General features: G+C 47.6%; 2 protein-coding genes across 2 annotated transcripts; both read right to left on the bottom strand.

Moving 5' to 3' along the window:
- Positions 1–482: 482 nt before the first annotated feature.
- LOC112886440 (LRR receptor-like serine/threonine-protein kinase FEI 1) lies at positions 483–4501 on the bottom strand. Its single transcript, XM_025952343.1, has 12 exons — positions 4243–4501; positions 4022–4157; positions 3440–3511; positions 3212–3283; positions 3051–3122; positions 2852–2923; positions 2638–2744; positions 2348–2530; positions 1849–2181; positions 1516–1770; positions 1071–1204; positions 483–961 (listed from the first exon to the last, which is right to left on the bottom strand). Exons 1-12 carry the CDS (start codon positions 4382–4384, stop codon positions 737–739), a joined length of 1803 nt encoding a protein of 600 aa, XP_025808128.1. The 5' UTR covers positions 4385–4501; the 3' UTR covers positions 483–736.
- Positions 4502–15389: 10888 nt separating this feature from the next.
- On the bottom strand, positions 15390–18683 carry LOC112887501 (protein NRT1/ PTR FAMILY 2.9-like). The gene is made up of 2 exons (XM_025953682.1): positions 18357–18683; positions 15390–17316 (listed from the first exon to the last, which is right to left on the bottom strand). Exons 1-2 carry the CDS (start codon positions 18541–18543, stop codon positions 15680–15682), a joined length of 1824 nt encoding a protein of 607 aa, XP_025809467.1. The 5' UTR covers positions 18544–18683; the 3' UTR covers positions 15390–15679.
- Between the last annotated feature and the right edge of the window lie 562 nt (positions 18684–19245).

A 19245-nucleotide genomic window follows, 5' to 3' on the forward strand; every position in this document is an offset into this window, starting at 1 on the left:
GGAGGATATCGCTGGAGATAGCCTAACGCCTCCTTGTCTCGAGCGCACCACCCACCCTTCCTTTACAACTCTCCACCCAAGCAACCAAGGGCTGTCGAGCACTACTAAATATCGGAAGATGAACCTCATCAAAAAAAAATGTTGGAGGATGAGCAATCCGATGGACGATGGTATTCTAGTCTTATTGCCGTCGAAGCTCCCACCACTGTCAGTATAGGTTTTCATCTGGAGGCAAGCCACACACTCTGACATGCTCATGATGCTCACCAAATACTGATCCCCTTATCAGATTAAACTTATGCACCTACATTATTCTCTACTTGCATGTTGCATCCGAAACAGCTCATCATTGTCCTGTACATTCCATCTCCTGACCTCCTCCCTCTTTGCTTCAACAACATGTCAATTTTGCATTGTAATCAGAGTGGGCTAACCTTACCCAGCCGTTGATCAGAAAATGACCACCAGAAAGACAAAAGGCAAAAGGAAAAAAAAACATCATCTCTATGTACAAAGGAACATGCTCAGTAGGTTGCTGGTTCTGTGCCAAGAACCACTTTCACTTGCGTTTGACTGAGCACCCAAAAAAAAAAGACGAGAATCTGCACTTGTCCACCATCACACCTACACGGTTCATCATCACGTATCTACAAAACTTGTGCTTCTCCCAGCACACACAACTCTCATCCCATCAAGTTGCTCCAGTAGCAAGCTAGCAGTATACTACTTCTTCAGCTCAGAGCTCCAGGTGCTGCTCGTAGCACAACTCGCTCATGCAGGGAGAGAGGATCTCCTCCTCCAGCATCTTCAGGACAGCGCTCATCGATGGCCGCTGCCCGGGGTCGGCGTCCGTGCACATCGCGGCGATGTCCAGAATGGCTTCCACGGCTTCAACCTCCACATCTCCGCATCTCTCATCGATGATGTCCTCGAGCCGGTGTTCCCCAGTTAGGGTGTTGAGCTGCAAAAACGGGGTAGGTAGAATTTTAGGAGTTCAGATGGCCTTTTGGTCGTTGCCAGCTACAACTACAACTACAACTACAACCAGTAAGCAGCAGTCCAGTACATACCCAGCCAACAATGTTCAGTCCCTTCTTGATGAAGCATGCATCGGTTGGCCTCTTTCCAGTCACCAGCTCCAGCAGAAGCACTCCAAAGCTATACACATCTGATTTCTCAGTAGCGTGCCCATTCTGCAGGTACTCTGTCACCCAAAGTCAAAGTAACCCGAATCAGTGCTGCTCAACTAGTAGGGAGATCCAACCGTTTCTATATCTTCTATGTTAGAAAGCATTGGATGTCTAGTAACATTCAAATATAAATACAAACTTGTTTGTTTCACTGGTGGTCTTGTTACTTTGAGTTACCAGCATACAGCTACAAGGTCCAGTTTCAGTTGCCTTTCTGTACTCCTAGCTAGCAGTTTTTGTCACTGAAGTGCGGAGTAGAGTTTTTTTTTTCTTTTTGCATTGTAAAACTATCTAAATTGCAGTGTCTGATTAGGAAGACTAGTACCTGGTGCTAGGTATCCAAAAGTGCCAGCCACAACAGTGGTGACATGCGCACCATTATCCACAAGAAGCCTTTCAAGGCCAAAATCAGATACACGAGGCTCCAAGCTTCTATCCAGAAGGATATTACTGGCTTTGATATCCCCATGCACAATCCCAGGCGAGCAATCATGGTGCAGATACGCCAGACCTCGAGCCGAGCCTAGGGCAATCTTCATACGTGCGTTCCAGTTCAAAGGCTGGTCCTCTTGTTCATCTCCTGCCATAGGTGACACAGCACGTAAGCAATCAGGCATCAAAAAATTGCCAAGAGATGTATCATGGTGGGCATCCTTACCATGAAGGTAGCAATCCAAGCTGCCCAGCTCCACAAAATCATATATGAGTAGCTTCGCTGTGGGGAGCCGGCAGTAGCCTCGCAGGTTGACAAGGTTTATATGCCTGATGCTGCCCAAAATCTCTAGCTCCTTCTCGAATGTCCTGTCACGGCTTTCGCGGCTAAGGTCAATCCTCTTCACAGCAAATGATGTGCCATCATCCATCACCATTTCGTACACTGTGCCAAAACCCCCACAGCCAACCACATCCTCTTCATCAAGCAGCTCCAACCTTCTAATAATCTCGCTTGTTGAATATGGAAGGTTCCACTGGTACGTCACAAGCTTTGCACCTAAATTGCAACAAAACAAGTAAAATTAGTTTTCTTGTAGTCAGTCTGGATAAAGTGTACAACTGTTTAGTCGCCACAATCGGCATCTTTCAATTTTGTTTATTTTCATCTTTCTATTCTATTTCTTTCCAAGGAGAACAGTAGGAAATGCTGGCACCATCATTACCATCAGGAACAGTTTGCTTGTCCATCTTTACATAGTTCCCACCAATGCTCTTCTTCCTGGACAGCAAGCAAATCCATAAGAATCCGAGTACAGCGATCAAGGCAACAGCCAAGGTTGACATTGAACCAATGACAATGCCATTCAGAAAGTGTGATGTTTTGTTGTTGTTGATAGGAGAAACACCTATTTGAAACAAAAATAAATGTCAGCATCAGCTAGTCCAACACATGCACCAATATTGGGGGAAAAAGAGTTCAACACTGGCGATCAAATAGAAATGGAAGACTTGCCAGCTGAAGAGAGTGGATCGGAGTGCGGCAGCACAGCAGGAAAGCCGAGTGTTCCACGGCAAGCTCTCTGGATGGGCAAGCCACAAAGCTCCAGATTTCCAACGAACCTGCATCACGTGAACAAATGCACAACAACATTAAATACAGGCATCCAACATTATTACAGGATGCACGCATGAAACAAGGGACAAAGGGTGATGGGACCAAAGCTTACGAGCTGCTTTTGAAGGTTCCTAGGACACCCACGTTTGGGATTTCTCCTGAGAAGAAATTAGTGGACAGGTTCCTGGAGATGGTAAATATTGTAGCTCTCTCAGATTTACTTTTACATCAGCATTTGGTTTTCGGGGGGGGGGGGGGGGGGGGGTGTGGGTGGTGTTGGGGCGGGCGTGATGAATACACTGAAAACTTACAGAAAGCGAAGGTGTGTGAGGCTTCCAATGGATGCCGGAATTGTACCCCTCAACAGGTTGCTCGACAAGTCCCTGCAGTTTCATTTCAGCACATTATTAGCTCATCAAAAGACCGTAAAAGCACAAGCAGTCAATGAAAGATGGTAGCGCGAGGAGCATACAAGATTGTGAGGTGCACAAGGTCGCCAATCTCTGAAGGGATACCTCCTTGCAGGTAGTTAGCTCTCAGGTAACTGAACGTAGACACAAGAAAAGGGTTCAACCATTTGAACAGACTAACAAGTTAGCTGAAAAAATCGACGAAACTAAACAGCTGGTTAGGAGTAGCTGCTAATATTTTTTTGGATGAAAATTAGTAGCTAGCTAAAATCATACTAGTATTAGCTTACATTGCCCTGAGGTCTGTGCAGTTCTTGATCTCTACAGGGATTGGGCCATGCAGGCTGTTCTGGTGCAGAGCTCTGAAAAGGGAAAGGTGCGCCCATCCGTCGACATCCACAGGCAGTATGAATACATGCACAGGCACCAAGAGAAAAGGACAATGCAGTTGGTATTGGTGCTTTTCTATTTTCACATCTAACCTAAAAGAAGAAGAAAAAACATTTGGTCCTAAAAATGGTGAAGAAAATCTTGCAGTCTCTGCAGCTTGTCGAGCCTCCCGATGCTGGGTGAAATGATGCCCCCGAGCTGCATGTATGGGAGATTTCTGCACCCAATCCAAAAAGAAGACACACATCCCTTATTACTACTAGTCAGATGGAGTGGTACTGTACAAAGGAGGGAGGTGATAAGCAGGAATCCAAGAAGAAGAGGGCATCGGTAGCCGAGCCATCATCACACATTTGATACTTCATTCAAATAATAGCAGAGGCAAAAAGAAAAGGAAAAAGAAAAAAAATAAAATGGGAAGTGGAAGAAGAAGGAACAATATATGGGAAGGAAGAAATGCAGATCAGGCGACAGGCACGCACATGGATTGTACCCTGAGATCGGGGTGGGAGCAGGAGATGCCCTCCCAGCCGCAGGGGTTGGGGTCGGAGGGCCTCCAGCTGGTGAGGCGCTGGGCGGTGGCGTTGAAGGCCAGCTTGAGCTCGAGCAGGGCCTCGCCTAATGAAGCAAGCAATCAGGAAGCGGATGAGAAAGAAGGCAGGCAGGCACTGTGGCAGCAAGGGATTGCAATGCAAATCAATACCGTCCGGGGTGAGTGCTATGGTGGGCGCGGAGCAAAGGAGGATGGTGGCCAGCATGAGCATGGTGATGGCGGCGGCGCGCAGGCCCGCCCCATGGCGGCCTCTCCCCTTGTTCCTCCTCCAGCTGCTGCCAATCTTGTCCATGGTGGTTCTCTGGTGGAGGGGATGGAGGGGTTCTTGGCTTTTCCCGGAAGGCTGGGCTGGGCTGGGTTGGGAGGGAGGAGGTTTGAAGCGAGTGGCGATGGAGTGGTGCGTGGGAGTGAGCTCAGAGAGCGAGAGGAGGACTGAGCTAGTAGTACAGTCTGCAGAGAGGGGCCTGCCTTTAATTTACGCTGCGCCATGTCCGAGCTCTGACGGAAAAGAAAAAGGCTGGCCGGACGTGCTTTCCGTGACATGGGCCACTGAGTGACGGGACCCACAGTCTGTGGACCCATCTGTCAGCGATGGGGTCCGCGTTGGCACGGGCCACGACGTACGGCGTGTGTACGTGGGTGGCGTGGCGGAGACCCGGCCCAAGAACTGCAGCAATCGGGACGTCTTGCTGGTTGGTATCAGAGGTGTCACATTAAAAAAAAATTATCATTTAAAAGTATTAAATAAAGTCTAATTATAAAACTAATTGCATAATTTCTAAGGGTGTGTTCGTTTCCTAGGATCTAAAGTTTAGAAGTGTCACATCAAAAAGAATATTGTTATTTAGAAGTATTAAATAAAGTCTAATTACAAAACTAATTGCAGAATCCAGGGCTAATTCGCGAGACGGATGTAATGAGGTATATTAGTCCATGATTAGCGGATGATTACTGTAGCATCACTGTGGCAAAATTATGGATTAATTAGGCTCATTAAATTTGTCTCGCGAATTAGCACCCATCTGTGCAAAAAGTTTTATAAACAGATTTTATTTAACAGTTCTAAATAACAAGATTCTCTTTGATGTGACGGGTCTAAACTTTAGAAAAGAGGAAACGAACACACACTAAGGGCCTGTTCGTTTCCATCCCTCTAAATTTTAGACCCATCACATCAAAGAGAATCTTACTATTTAAAAGTATTAAATAAAATCTGTTTATAAAACTTTTTGCACAGCTGGGTGCTAATTCGCGAGACAAATTTAATGAACCTAATTAATCCATAATTTGCAACAGTGATGCTACAGTAATCATCCGCTAATCATGGACTAATATACCTCATTAGATTCGTCTCGCGAATTAGCACTGGGGTTCTGCAATTAGTTTTATAATTAGACTTTATTTAATACTTATAAATGATAAGATTCTCTTTGATGTGACCCCTCTAAACTTTAGACCCCAGGAAACGAGCACACCCTAAGTTAAAAATGCCCAACGCCACGTGCATTGACAGCAGATTTAGGGGTTGTTCGGAGAGTAAAGTTTAGTCCCATCGAATTGCATATTTGATACCAACTAGAAGTATTAGATATAAACTAATTATAATATGAAGACTAATTTATGAGATGGATCTATTAAACCTAACTAATTCATCATTAGCATATATTTACTGCAGCACAAATCATGGACTAATTAGATTTAATAAATTCGTATTGTGCAGTTAGTTTTGTAATTAGCCTAAGTGTTCTTATCTGTACTCTTTTGTCACTACGAAACATGAAATACATAGTCAGGATCATCGGGTACGCCGCGCCGAAGCAGAACCCCACCAGCACTGACGCCGCGTACAGCGACCCGGGCACGCCGAACGCGATCCGCAGGTGCCCCGGCACCGTCAGCAGGAGCACGCCCGCCCCCAGGAGCGGCCGCGGGATGCGGTACCGCGCCAGGAGCGCCTCCGACGCGAAGCCGGCGGCGACGCGGCCGAGGTAGTTCCAGATGCTGATGAGGGAGACGAAGGTGGCGACGCTGCGCTGCGGGTACCCCAGCGACTCGCCGATCTGGCCCATGTTGTCGATGGCCGTCAGCGTGCCGCCCACGCCGAACACCGTCGCCGTGAACAGAAGCAGCATGTCCACGCTCACAGCCCTTGCAGGATGCTGTAGTCCTCGCCGCGCGGCGGCGGCCTCAGCGCGGCAAGCAATCTCTCACCCTCCGCCGTCGCGGCTTCGCGGATGCGGCCACCCCCACCCCCCCCCCCCCCCTCGCGGGGGCAGAGCCGGCGCGTCAGCTTGCGCCTCGGGCGCGTTCCTGATGTTGAACTTGAACAGCGCGGCCTCACGATGCCGAGGGGGAGGAGGAGCATCGTGCACACGAAGGCGACCAGGAGGTACGCGGCGAGCGCCAGCGACACGTAGAGGAAGGCCAGAACGCGCGGTACTCCCGGCGCACCGCGGCGGGCGGGCGCGGCTCGCGTATGATCCGGATGGTGCAGAGTGCCACCTGTCAACAGCCGCCCCTCCGCGGTATATAATCCAGCGACCAGCCCGTCCCTTTCCATTTGAAAAGCTGCAGAAGAGACCCCACCTCTCTCTCGCTCTCGCTCTCTCCTCCCAGCGCCGAGTGGATCGGAGGGTTGGACTCGGCCCTCGCCGCATCTGGGGTCACCGCCGGGTTGCTCGTCGGCCTGGTCTTCCCCAACGTGAAGCTGTACGAATGCCGGCTTCTCCATGAGGCGGCGGCGAACGGGACGTACCGCGGCCGATGTGAGACTTCTCCCTCATGCATGCATGGATAAATTAAATAAGAGAAAAGCCTGCTTTAGCCCATTGAACTTGTCACCAAATCTAAAAACAACCCCTAACTCGGAGACCTTGCAAAGCAACTGAGTACCTAGATCCGCAAGGCGTGTACCATAGTGTTTTGAAGATTGTAGGGTTTAGTTTGACTTGTGCTTAGGACGATGTTACGCTGCAAATAAACTTTTTTTCATACGATGTATACTTGCATATTTGCTGAGCTAATTCAGGTGATAATAAGAAAGTTTGTCCTCCCCGCAAACCTTATCGTATCGCTCCCAGGCTTCCCAGACAGGCAGCGGCGACCTTCGCCCGCGCTGGCAGGCTTCCCAGACAGGCCATATCAAGCTGAATGTGGATGCCGCCTTTCTCCCTGAGGATTGCACGGGACAGTGAGGGGAGTTTCATTGCAGCTGCTGGAACCTGGCTACCAAGCGTGGGTTCAGTGCTATCTGCAGAAGCACAAGCATGCAGATGTGGGCTTCAGAAGTTGCAGTGATGGACCTCGACGCAGGTGATTGGAGAGACGGATTCCAACCAACTCGTGGATCTATGGCACTCCAGGCTTTCGCAGAGGTCGGAGATCATGGCGATCATCGCTGATATTCAAAATCTTAGTAACTCCTTTTCCTCTTTTGATCTTGTGCATGTCAATCGCAAGGCAAACCTGGCGGCTCATGGTTGTGCCAAGGAGACCTTGATGGGTAGGTGTAGTGTCTTGTGGGAATCGCATCACCCAAACTTCTTGCTGCATCTTTTGCAAGAAGATTGTACCCGTTGATTGCGCCGCCGCTGCCGTCGACCTCTACCCCTCCCGACCGTCCTCTAGCTGCCCGCTCCTCCTCCTGCGAGCTCCCTCGGTTCCCTTCCTGCTCCGTGCACCAGTACCAACCTAAACCCTTATGGAGCCCGGTGAATCTCCTGCAGCCACCATGTCCCCTTCCCCGGCGATTGTGCCGCCACCTCCCCCCTCCTCCAGAGTCTGCCGGCGCCCTTCCCGTCCCACGGCGCCGCCTGCGAGCACATCCACGGCATTGCGTGCTGCAGCGACTCTAGCACCGCCGCAGGACACTGCGAGCTCGGTGCCCCCCGCCGGCGCGGCCCGGAGGAAGGTGCCGACCGTCCCGAAGCCGACGTCAACCCCAGCGTCCTCTTCTGCGCAACCTGCAGCCCCCGCAGTGAAGTTCATTCAATATCATGTCTAGGTGCTACAGTGACAATGTAGGATATCCTGGAATTACAGTCATACCTCAGCAACGTCGAATCTCCCAGCCAAACCTCCTGAAGGTTGCCGGATTATGCTCTGACCCAGGAAATTCAAGATGAAGAGATCATCCCTATTTTACCTTCCAGTTTGGTGTTTAATTTCACAAAAAAAAAGTCACTGATTGTACTCTTGCTGTTGTTTATGCACTTTGGCTGGATTGATGTGTTCATCAGTTTGATTATGCATGTTTGTTTGTGTTCTTCTCGATACAACTGATGGATAAACCTTTTTTTTTGTCCAAATAGCAGCCAATGAGTTGTTTTTATTATGCATGTTTGTGTTCTGATTGATACAACTGATGGACAATGCCTTCTTTTTCCGTTTTCCAAATAGCAGCCGATAAGTTCAAATTTGGTCGTTTTTTTATGGATATAATTGATGGATAGTGTATTCTGTTTTTTCTATTTCGAATATCAGCTGATGAGTGCCTGAAGAATCACACTTTTTTTGATCGACTGGATGAGAGATGTCTGAAATTCAATTCCTTCTTAGACAGGGGTTTTATTGATTTGTACATTGTGTCAGTATCGCCATGAATACTGACCTGGACTGAACCTTTATTTACTTTATCAGTGATTGCATCTGCTAGACTGAACCGGAGTTAACTTTTTTTGCCAGCACTGGTTGAGCTCTTCATTTCATTCAAACTCCGAACTGTTTTGTAAAAAAGAAGTCTTAACTTCAGGCATTGAATATACTTGTTCTAAACAAATTATTTCATTATTTCTCTGAAATTTTCATGCACTTACTTCTACATATAGATGATTGGATCCAGAGAGTTTGCGCCATCAAGAATTAGGTCCGTGAGTGCTGGGAGAGGCTCTTTGATACAGGCTTTTATGCCAAGTTGACATGCATGTGTTCAATTTAATCGGAAGTCCAACTTTAGTATACAATGAAATTCTTCTTTGCACCAATCGTGGTTATATGTCAGCAAATAGTGAAGATTTTTTTTATTTTTTATTAATTGGTTGTGCTAATCTGATTCAAGGAACCCAAAATTGCATCACCTTAAATTCCTTTTTATACTTCAGATACTTCCCCATTAAATGTTAGTTATGTTTGAAAGTAGAGTGAACCTTCTTGTCTGCGTAGGCATTTGGTTTTATCTCCTCTGCTTGTGAGCAGATTGCAAAGCATGCCCTTTCTCCTGGATGAGTGGAATGTTATTGGCACCAGTTAGCACTGAAGGTTCGATTTGATAGCATTTGGTTTGTTCAATAAAAAACTAAAGTTAAAGGATTATCCACTTCCAACACCTAGTACAAAGCACGTCACCAGGTACATGATGAATAATTCATACAATCTAAATATAGACATGAAGTTGCCTTGTGCTATGTAGCTACGCATACCATCAATTGATAAGTAATGGTTTTTTTTGTCTTGCAATATTTACAGCAACCTTTTTTTTAATTGTTTCTGCATTTGGAATATGTGCTAGTTTGTGCTATTTGTTTTTAAAACTCTGAGTGTCTGCAAATGGCACCTGTAAGTTCATCTTTTCATTCTGTATTGAAGCATATCCACTGGAAATGCTAGTAGACATTATATTTCTACACTTTCAGCTTAGGTTGAATCAGAACTGCTTAAATGTCAAACTTATATCAGATATGTAAGTAGGATGCCTAATTTGTTTTTACATTTCTCAATAAGTTGAAACAGCTTATTTGTGGCTTTATTTACTATTCGTCTTTAATGTCATAGTTAATACTTGGTTTTAGTGCTCATTGGTGAACACACTGTCCTTAAATTTGCATCGTCGTATACTCATGTTGAAGGATACAGAGGTCTGATATGGGTCATAGACCCTGAATTCTGTGAATATAATTTGTGGATGGAGACAGCAATTGTTAAGTTCTGTTGTTTTCAGTATCTTTATGCTCTTCTATTGGAAAATATAATCTTGCGTTCAAGCTGTTCTGTCCCCTCCTTTATGTTTCATCCAATTAATCAGGACAATGAGTGTCCATGAGGTTCAGGTGTTTCTTTTTTCACTTTTTGTGGGTTACTGGACAACGATTTGACATTTCTACTCCTGGTGAAGTGTATCTGTTTAGCAAAGAATTCAATAACATATTAATTCTTATACTCACTTCTTATGGCCTTTAAGTTGATATACTCTATAATTATGCGAAAAGTTTGTGTTTCCTTCCAGATCTGTCAATTCGGTCAACACAAGTTTTGATACACATCCATCCTTCTTCATGAAATATTGGATACTAGATTGCTCCAGTATTTTTCTTCTCCTTTCTTACCTTGTTTGGTTCTGTTCCATTTCAGATGGAGGTTATGGTGCAGGTGGCGTGTAGCTATGGGTTGGATGGAAGCCGGTAGTTGCATCGCTCAAACATGGTGGCTGACTATGATCGTTTTCCTTTGAAGTTTGTTGGTTGTATATGCTGAAATATTCATGTGAGATACAGACACGGCTTGCTAATTTGACAGTTCGTTTTCTTGCCAGAATTATTTTGATCGCTGCTTGATTTATTTTGATTGCTGCTTGATTTGAGGATTGTTGTTCATAAGTCGTGATATAAACAAGATGGCGTTACGTGTCTGCAGCATCGGTCCCTTGTCATGTGAGTAGCAGTAGTGTTGCTGAATTCATCAATGGATGTTTCTACAATTTTAGCTCCCTTGTCAATGCTCTTTTTCTCTGGAGCAGTGTGGCTCTGCTCCTCAAACCCGATCAGAGCAGATGTGTTACCGAACCAAGGACAAGGAGTTGAAATTCAGCTAAGCAACTTAAGAAAAATAAACACCGTGGGCTTCATGGAAGAAGGCACTGGATTCACAGGTACACAGTTATATCCAAGCACTGATGGGCTCAGCCAGCCGGAACACATAGATGGACTGAATCCAGAGCATGTCGCCACAACACAAGGATACGTTATTATCTCGAAACGGACATAATATAGACAGATTTGTCGACACGACAGTGCAGTAATTATCTCGAAATAGACAGACAACAATCCATCATTAACTCGAAACAACAAACATAGATAGATTTGTCACCACAACAGTGCATAGATAGATCCATTGTCTGGAAACAACAAACCTAGATAGATCCATTGTCAACGAACGCAAAGTAGTAGCACTTCAAGTGCTAGAAGAACACACAAGCCCCCTCCGGCACAGCTGAGCTCAGTCGTCGCGGGCGCCCATAAATGTAAATGTAGGACTATGCATTGCTTCTTCCAGGTCGGCCGCCGTCTTGAGCAGGCTCTCGACTTGGCCGCCATAGCCGCACGGGCTAACTCGGCCACATTGGCAAGATCCCTTGCAACAAAGTGTCGACCTGCATGTCGAGATGCTGCGGGCACACGCCTCTCTCCTCTGGTACTGCCTGGTACGCAATCTTGGTGTTCCGGTACACGTCCGCAGTCTCGGCAGCTTGCTGATGTTTGGTTGCGGCCTCTTGAGCTACTTCAGCTAATTGCGATTCCACCGCTTCTCTTGTCTTGTTGATGTCGGTGAGCAGCTCGTCGGCACTCTTGAAGGCGGAAACTTTGCTCTTCAAATCCAGGGGGTTGACGATGGTGATACCCACCGGCACGGGGAGCTTCTCGCGACCATGTGGCATCCCCTCGACGCGGTAAGCATCGCGGAGGGGAATGGTCGGCATCACGAAGAGGAAGACAGCGGGAAGAGCGTTGCCGCGGATCGGCAATCCGAGATCAGCCAGTGCTTGGCGAAAGGCAGCGGCGGAGGATACCTTCACCCAGAAGCTCCCGACGGCGGCGGCGAAGTTGGGGTCGGGGGCGGTGTGGGCATCGACCTTGATGAGCTCGTTGTCCTTGGCGTGGTGAAGCCAGTGCGGCAGCTTGGCGTGGACGTCGAAAAGGTCGGCGGGGTCGAGGTTGAGCTCTAGGTGCGCCAGCTCCCCGATGCTCCCGTACACTCCATTTGTGCGCCGTCTTCGGAGATTCATCGGTCGTCCCCGAGCCCTCCGCCTGACCTTCGTTCCCAGGGGCCTTAGTTTTCAGTTGTCACATGTTCGAGTGCACCACAAACAAGCACTGATCTGGCAACGACGCTAGGCCGTTCCCGTTTGTCCTGTCTATATATCATCCACACATTGACTACACTGGATGTCTTTGGTGAAAAGAAAAGTGACAAAATAGTTACCGTGCACTCATCTATCTACTAGAGCAGAGCAGACCTCATCGATTTCAGACATGCCATTATCATCAGTCACATTATATTATCGTGGTGACAACGTCGTACTGGCCGGAACATTACTTGACTGTTACTCGTTTGCAGCTGGTGCGAGTGGCTGCAAGGTAAGCTTGCTTGCTCTTCCGTGATATTTAAAAAGATGTCGACTGGCCATTCTGGAGTATAGCTAGCTACCGAATTGAAGGGCAGTCAAAGCAAGTAAAACCAGAAAGACATATATATATATTTATATATGTATGTATATATATCTTATGATTTATATATATGTATGTATATATAGAAAAAAAATTCTACACTCGCTTGTAGCTACTCCCACATATACATATGTCTTTGCCGAGTGTTAAGTATTTTGCCGAGTGTTTTTTTTCGGGCACTCGACAAAGGCGTCTTTGCCGAGTGCCTTTTTCGGACACTCGGCAAAGATAATTTTCAAATCATATTTTGAAGTAGTAAATTAATTCAAATAAAAATATTTTCAACTACAAAGTTGTATAACTTGTCAAGATGCACAATTCTTATTTTGGATATTTCTTCATTTGACAAAAGAAATGTAAATTTATTCACAAAACATATATATCTCTCTCGTAGTTTATGAAACTATAAGAGACATATATAAGATTTGTGAACAATATTAGAATTATCATGTCAGATGAAGAAATGACAAAACAACCAAAATAAACTTTGTAGATCTTGAGAAGTTATAAGATTTTACAGTTGGCAACATTTTAATTTGAAGTCATCTTATCAACAAAAACTACATCTGAATATAGAAAATTTAAAATTCGAATTTTGCAAATGATCTTGAATGGAAAAACCATCAAAAATTAAAGTTGCAGATCTCAAAAAGTTATGAAAGTTTGTAGTTGAAAACTTTTTTATTTGAAATCATTGTGTCATATTAAAATACGTTTGAAGTTTTCAAATTTGAAATTCAAATTTTGTAAACAATCTCGGATGAAGAAACTACCAAAATAAAGTTGTAGATCTCGAAAAGTTATGCCACTTTGTAGTTAACAACTTTTCATTTGAATTTAGTTACTATCTCAAACAAACAATTTACACTCGGTTAATTATAATATGTGGAGAATAAAAACGTAATGTTGACACACGTGGTTCAATGGTGCAGTGGTAGAGGGAGTTGTTTGTGTACAGAAGGTCGTGAGTTCAAATCCTATCATCGACAACTTATGAAAAATTGCTGAAAAAAATGGGCAACCCATTAGATGGGTCACTAGCTGGCTGTGCATGCCTCCCCTGATAAATTTTTTTTCCGATTTACATTTTGCCGAGTGCTTCTCTTTGCCGAGTGCTTTTTGTCACTCGGCCGAGTGCCCGATAAAAGGCACTCGGCAAAGACGTCTTTGCCGACGAAATCTTTGCCGAGTACCCTTTGCCGAGTGTAATCGGGGTTTTGCCGAGTGTCCCAGACACTCGGCAAAGCCCCTGAATCCGGTAGTGACGTAGGACGTATCTGACCGAACGAAGAACGAAGAGTACGGTCACTAGCTGGCTGTGCATGCCTCCCCTGATAAATTTTTTTTCCTATTTCATCTTTTGGATTTTTTTCCGATTTACATTTTGCCGAGTGCTTCTCTTTGCCGAGTGCTTTTGCCGAGTGACAAAAAGCACTCGGCAAAGACGTCTTTGCTGACGAAATCTTTACCGAGTACCCTTTGCCAAGTGTTACACTCGGCAAAGCCCCTGAATCCGGTAGTGACGTAGGACGTATCTGACCGAACGAAGAACGAAGAGTACGTACGTAGAATATATGATCATACTATATATATTACAATTTTCTAGTCAAGGCACGGTGTTTCTGCTTTTCAGGCAGGCTACCTACATATATACTATGTCACTAGCTGACCTGAAGACGACAGAGTGATCGAGCTTCTAAATCAGTACACAGCATGCGTCATCTCCATCTCTACATGCACGCATACCGATCCAAAAGTTTAGCCGGAAAAACTGTCGTCAGTTGTTCTTAGAATATATAGTACTTAGACGGCGACGGACCTGGTGGCTAGCTAGCTAGCTTTTTTGGAAGAAAAATGCATGTTTCTCTGCTTGTTTATTTCACAGGGCAGCAGTGTGAAGGGAGAGCGAATTTTTCAAACCAAGCATGGGACAAATTAAAAGAGGCTGGCCGAAGCGTCCAAAATGAAGATTCTACGATACGGTACGGTGCTGCATGCTCAAAGAAAGCGAGCGGCAGTGAAAATGAAACCATCTAGCCAACAAATTAAAGTAGTAAAGATACGTGTGACATGACCTATATATGATAATTGATATCATATGTTATGATATGATGTGTGTGACAGTCTGACAGACGATGATATCTTTTTTTTTGTTTAAATCCAATCCACAATCATTGTAGGCAGGTAGTGATGGATGGATGGATGATGGAGTTGCATGGATCCTTTCCAGCAGTTTCATTCAGCCACCACACAAGTACTATACGTTTGTTTCAGCAAAAGATGATTGCACTGCACTACACAGCACACGGTGCATGCAAGTAGAGAGATCGATCTGTATCTATCTAGAAACTTAAAAAGGTCGTAATATATGTTGGGGTGTGGTCAAGCGTGCAGATTATATGGTGCCTAGCTAGCTTCTAGTGCCTGCTACTGCATTCATTCTAGTTAGAAGAATCAAATCCACACACGACAACCCTGATCCTGATGGCAGCTCGTTGCCGGCCGGCCGGTACACATCGTTCAACCGGTTAGCCAGCTAGTAGCTTCATTCAGCATGTCCTCACATGAACGTCGCTTGCTTTTTCACCAGGGATCTATCGGATCTACGCTTTGTTTGTATTTGTATTTGTATCTGTATTAAATCTCCTCCGCACGCGCGTGTGATCTTGAAGAAGAATACTCACTCCATACACAGGCTAGGGAAGCAACAAACCTACAATGTCTTCCTTTCTTTCTTTACAATCGGAGCACATGTATCGACGAACTCTCTGTTTCTTTCTTTCTCTCTTTCTTTCCAACCCGAACATACAAACAGAGAATAGGATCTGCTGCTATGTTCGTTGTGCATGCTCTCCATCATATTAGTTCCCCACAAAATTCAGACGGATGCATGCATGCTCTCATGCTCATATATATAACCCATCTCTGGTCATGAACCCAGGGCAGAGGAATCAACAACCAACACATCATCGGATCCATCCATCGATTATATTGCAACCGGCCGGCCTGTCCATCTATCTATCTATCTATCTGTTACCTTACCTACGTATATATTTACTACTTTTCTTAATTCCCCTTCCCTTTGAATGAATGTAAGCGATCGAGACACTAGTATAGGGAGGATCCGATCATGCATGCATCGGAGAGGATCATACTGGAGGTGGAGGTGCGGCGGCGCCAGCAGTAACAGAGACCTTGTCCTTCTCCTCCAGCTCGACGGCGGCGGCGGCGTCCGAGTCCGACTCCTTGAACCTGTACCAGCGCGCGCACGCCACGAAGTAGACGAGGTTCACGGCGGCCATGCCCGCGATCACCAGGTAGTAGAGGTCCACGCGCCCCTGGTTGAGGTCCTGCGTCAGCCAGTCCGGCCGCCCGTCGCTCCCTCCCGTCGTCCGGTGCACCACCGTCACCATCACCCCGCTGGCGTAGCTGGCGGCGGCGAAGCCCAGGAACAGCAGCGCGCCGGCCACGCTGCGCATGTTCTCCGGGAACTGCTTGTAGTACAGGTCCACCTGCCCGATCACCGCGAACGCCTCCGACAGCCCCGCCAGGATCTGCTGCGGCACCAGCACGAAGCACGACGTGGCGTCCCCCGCCGCGCGCCGGTGCCGCTCCACCGCCGCCGCCACCAGCATGGTGGCGATGGACAGCACGAGGCCCGTGCCCATCCGCTGCAGCTGGGTCATGCCGCCCTCGCGCTTCGTCACCCGCTGCAGCACCGGCACCAACACGCCGTCGTACACGGGGAGCCACACCGTCAGCGCCAGCATGTTGAACACCACGAAGGAGCCCGCCGGGATCTGGAACCCCGACCGCCCCAGGTGACGGTCCGTCTGCATGGCCTGGAGCACGTTGTAGTTGCCCAGGTTGGTGAGCACGATGTAGTAGACGATCCCCGACGACCACACCGGGAGCAGCCGCACCAGGCATTTGACCTCCTCCACCTGCTGCAGCGTGCACAGCCGCCACGGGTTCACTGCCGTGGTGCCGTCGGCCGTGAGCTCGTCCTCAGCGGTGAGAACGGCCGCCTTGTCCAGGCAAAGGAACTGGTCCGTGTAGGCGATCTTGGACACGAGGCTGCTCCGGTGCGGCGGGTCGAAGAGCTCGCCCTTGGGCGCCGGGAGGCGGCGCTTGCGGTAGGCGGCGACGACGACCTGGGCGAAGCTGGTGAAGGGGCTTCCCTCGGGGCGGACGCGGACGTAGAGGCGCGTGCCCATGAAGAAGAGCGCGCAGGAGAGGCCCATGAGCGTGGCCGGGACGGCGAGGCCGAGCGCCCAGCTGACGTTGCTCTGGAGGTAGATGATGACCGTGGCGGAGACCATCATGGCGATGGTGAAGGTGAAGTAGTACCAGTTGAAGAAGCTGTTGATCCCCCGGCGGCCAGCGGGCGTGCGGGGGTCGAACTGGTCGGCGCCGAAGGCGAGGTTGCAGGGGCGGATGCCGCCGGCCCCGACGGCGAGCAGCGCGAAGGAGACGAGGAGCACGGCCATGTGGGACGCGGAGGGCCCCGTGCCGCCGTGCGGGTGGAGGGAGGGGACGGCGGCGGTGAGGGTGAGGAGGATCATGCCGACGAAGGAGGCGATGGAGGCGAGGGCGATGGTGGCGTAGCGGCCGAGGTAGGAGTCGCTGAGGAAGGCGCCGAGGACGGGGGCGAGGTTGACGGTGCCGCCCCAGAGGCTGAGCAGCGTGGCGGCGCTGGCGCTCTTCATGCCGTAGACGGTGGTGAGGTAGACCAGCAGGTTGGCCGTCGTGCCGATGGTGCCAAGCTTCTCGCACGTCTCGTTCCCTGCGCATCATCATCAATCATTGAGCAAGTGAGTGATGATGGTGCCACGTAGCAGGCACGGTTGGCCTGTGCAACAGTGGCGGCGGCGGCGGTGGGCAGCGGGCATTCTGATATTGACAGTGGCATGTGCGGCGTCTGCTGCGTTCTTGCACCCATCGTCGACGACTACTCCCTCCGTCAAAATATAAGTACAGAATTAAGCTAATTATACTTATTTTATAATATAAATATCAATATTATTTTGTATAAATTTAATTAAATTTAAAATTATTTGACTCCTCGAAAATGGTAGTTGCATTAACCTGCAGACAGAGGTCTTGTTGGTGGTGTCGACCAAAAAGAAGGTCGATCATCAACTGATAGCTACTACTGTACAGGTGGTAATAATTAACATCACAACAGCTGTGCTAGCAGTAGCTGTAGTTCGTTTTGATTTTCTTTTTCTTTGTTTATTTGTGCGCTTTATTTGCTATATATATGTAACAGTAGTTGAAGCCTAACTGCATATATGCGCTGCTTGATGAGCTAGTATCATGTTTCGTCAACATCGATCGATCGATCCTTGCTAGTACATCGCTGCATATATGTAGTATTTTTTTCTTTTAAAAAGTGCGGATGAAAAAGTAGAGCTGATCAATCTCTCCGGCCCATCTCTCCATGACATGTGTGAGCTTCTTCATTCTTAATTTGTGCCGCTCTTCCTTCCTTCCTTCCTTCCTTCCTTCATTCTTAATTTTTCAGAATGAAAAATTATCTAGGATGGAACTTTTTATACGAGGAAACTCCGTACTAGCTGAAGCTGGACTACTTTATGTTGCATCTATCTCGCCAATTAATAATCGATTTTCGATCAATCAATCACAACGGGCATCTATCGTCGTCTACCAACAAAGAGACAGAGTGACGATGATCGACGGAGCGATCGATCGAGGGACGAGGGAGCTTATTATATAGCAGAGGGGATGTACACGTACAATTAAAAAGTAGATAGATGCGCGCAGCAGCAGAGATAGATATGATGGAGATCGATGAGCACTGACCTATGACGTAAGGCATGGCCTTCCACCCGCGGTAGTTCTCCTCCGGCTCGCCGGCGGCGGACTCGTCGTCGTCGGAGAGGTGCTTCTTCATCATCATCTTGTGATTGGTAGTAGCAGCATCTTCCTCGGCGACGGCGTACGCCTTCCCGTGCTCCTCCTCCAGCTTCGGCTTATTGTTGGCCTCCATGGCCGCGCGCGTCGGCCGGGGTACGTACGGTGGTCGCGGCAGCGCCAGGCAAGCACGCAGCTGCTGCTGGAGATGGTGTAATAGGAGTGTTTGAGGAGGATCCGATCCGCTGTATAAATAAGCTAGCTAGGTAGGTAAAGGCAAGCAAGCAACAAGACGAGGGAGAGGACGGAGAGGATAGCAGCGCAAGGCAAGGCAAGGCAAGGCTAGGCTAGCCTAGGCTGCTGCATCTTGCAACTCGGCAGCTAGCTTAGCTTAGGACGCGTACAAACAAACAAACAAACAGTCAGTGGTGGTGGTGATGATGATGGATGGATGACCTCCTAGCTCTCTCTCCTTCCTCTCCTCTTCTGCTTCTGCTTTTACACATGACACTCGCTACAGTAAGTACTAGTACAGAAACCAACAAGCCGCATTCATGTATGTATGCCAAGCCAAGGCGACCGAGCTGTCTCTACATACGCAGCATCCATCCACGATCCATCTATACCTCTGCGTGCACCTCGCACCACACACATATACGCGTACACGCGCATAGAAGCTACTACCTGCATCAATTTCAGACCTATTACGCGTACACGTTTACCACACGTACGGCACAATATAACACGATGTCAACGTTCTAAATTATAAGTTAGTTATTTTGGTTTATGTGAATACATAATATCTACTATGTGTTCAGATATAATCATATATCTTAGT

The sequence above is a fragment of the Panicum hallii genome, chromosome 3 (assembly GCF_002211085.1).
Source record: "Panicum hallii strain FIL2 chromosome 3, PHallii_v3.1, whole genome shotgun sequence".
NCBI classification, from domain to species: Eukaryota; Viridiplantae; Streptophyta; class Magnoliopsida; order Poales; family Poaceae; genus Panicum; species Panicum hallii.